At 60.5% G+C, this 1,688-nt stretch overlaps 2 protein-coding genes across 2 annotated transcripts in view; one reads left to right on the forward strand and one right to left on the reverse strand.

Moving 5' to 3' along the window:
* Positions 1 to 708, reverse strand: part of ANKRD34C (ankyrin repeat domain 34C) — a 1,632-nt gene extending 924 nt beyond the window's left edge. The window contains exon 1 of the mRNA XM_010002835.1: positions 7 to 708. Coding sequence (XP_010001137.1) covers positions 7 to 708 — 702 coding nt within the window. The remainder of the gene's footprint in view (positions 1 to 6) is intronic.
* A 55-nt stretch (positions 709 to 763) lies between these two features.
* Positions 764 to 1,688, forward strand: part of RASGRF1 (Ras protein-specific guanine nucleotide-releasing factor 1) — a 63,355-nt gene continuing 62,430 nt past the window's right edge. The window contains exon 1 of the mRNA XM_010002837.1: positions 764 to 772. Coding sequence (XP_010001139.1) covers positions 764 to 772 — 9 coding nt within the window. The remainder of the gene's footprint in view (positions 773 to 1,688) is intronic.

Raw genomic sequence — 1,688 nt, forward strand, 5'->3', positions numbered from 1 at the left:
CCCAGCCGCTCTGGCTCTCGGGCCCGGGGAGGTGGGCTCCCGGGCAGCCCGGCTGGAGGGGCTGTCCCCGGGCTGCGGGATGAAGATGTCACTCTCTTCCTCACCAGGGGAAGGTGCTGAAATGGGGGGTTTCAGCTGGGCACTAGAGGGTGAGGTGCACGCTTCGGGAGCGGGTTTCTCTTTGAACTCCAGTGAGGGGGGGATGTTTAGGTACTGTTTGGTGGTTTTGCTGCCAGAGGCAGATTTGTCCATGGTGATAATGATCACCTCCTTCCCTTGGGCTTTGCAGGCATTCAGGAGGTGCTGCAGCACATCCCTGTCATCAGCATTGATGGCGTGAACCAGAGCTGATGCTCCTGAGTGGTCCTCCAGGCTGGGGTCTGCCCCGTTCTCCAGGAGCAGGGACACCACATCTCCCCCAGCACCACGGATGCAGGCGTGCATGAGGGCCGTTTTCCCAGACTTGTCCTGGATGTTGGGGTCAGCTCTGTTGTCCAGCAAGTACTTCACCATCTTGGCCTTGTTTATGCTCTGCTGGTCGACGTGTTTGGTGATGCAGGCCACCATCAGGGCTGTCTCCCCTTTCTCGTTGCTCTCGTTGATGTAAGCCCCTCCTTCCAGCAGCAGCCGGGTCAGCCGGAGCCGGCCGAGCCAGACTGCCTTCAGGAGGGAGTTCCCTCCCAGCTGCAGCTCTGTCGCCTCATCCATGGTGATGCTCAGGGCTGGGCAGAGGCAGTGCCAGCTGGCAGCTGGGGAAGGGAACATGGAGGAGGTGAGTTTTGCTCCTCAGCCCTGGCTCTCGCCCCCCTTCCTGGGGGTATCATGCTCTCAGCCCTGCTCTGCATCCCACCCCACACCCCACATCAGGAGCCCTCCACAGCCACTCCCTCTTTATGTCTTTACTTTAGAGTGTTGCCTCTTCAATCACCTACTCTTTAGGATGCTTGATATTGTTCTCTCTTGTCCAGGTCTATTGTCTCTCTTGACCTTCCCCTGTTCCTGACACACCAGAGCACCTGGCTGCACCAATTGCCCTTGATTGTCCTGACCAGCCTCACCTGAGACCCCAACCACTTACCCACCCACCCTTCCCCCTGGGGGCTCTATTTAAAAGCTGGCCCAGGTCCTCAGCTCTGGTTTGAGCTCCAAGGTGCCTGACCTCCCTCCACCCCGTCAGACCAGGCTTGTTCCTTGGCTTTCCTGCATTGATCTAGGGTCTGACTTGTCACCTTGGCCTGGTGGTCTGTATTGATGGGACCATCCCTGCCCTGCTGTGGGGGTCTTGTGTGTTTCCCACCCCCCTCTACCCCATGCTGTGGCCACCCTTGGCGTTGCTGGTCTCCCCTTGCAGAGCAGCTCAGCTGCTCCCTGCCGGCGCCTCTTGGTTCTTCTTGCCTCACTCTGTTCCAGCTCTGTTCCCCTGGCAGCCGCGCTGACACGTGCCTGGATGCAGCTGATTTTTCTAAGCACTGGAGGAATCCGACTGATCCTGATGCCCAGGTGGGTTCCACCGCGGCTCCCAGGTCCCCGGAGCTGTGCCGCAGAGCCCCCTGGAGACGGCGGGAGCATCTCCCGTGGCTTCTCGGGCTGTGGCTGCTGGGGGAAACGCCGGTAACTCCCCGGTGCTCAGCCGTGGTGTGAGCTCCCTGGGTGGGGGGTCGGGCTGCGGAAGCTGTTTCCCTCCCGGG

This window comes from Chaetura pelagica, unplaced genomic scaffold, assembly GCF_000747805.2.
Source record: "Chaetura pelagica isolate M959 unplaced genomic scaffold, ChaPel_1.0 scaffold658, whole genome shotgun sequence".
NCBI classification, from domain to species: domain Eukaryota; kingdom Metazoa; phylum Chordata; class Aves; order Apodiformes; family Apodidae; genus Chaetura; species Chaetura pelagica.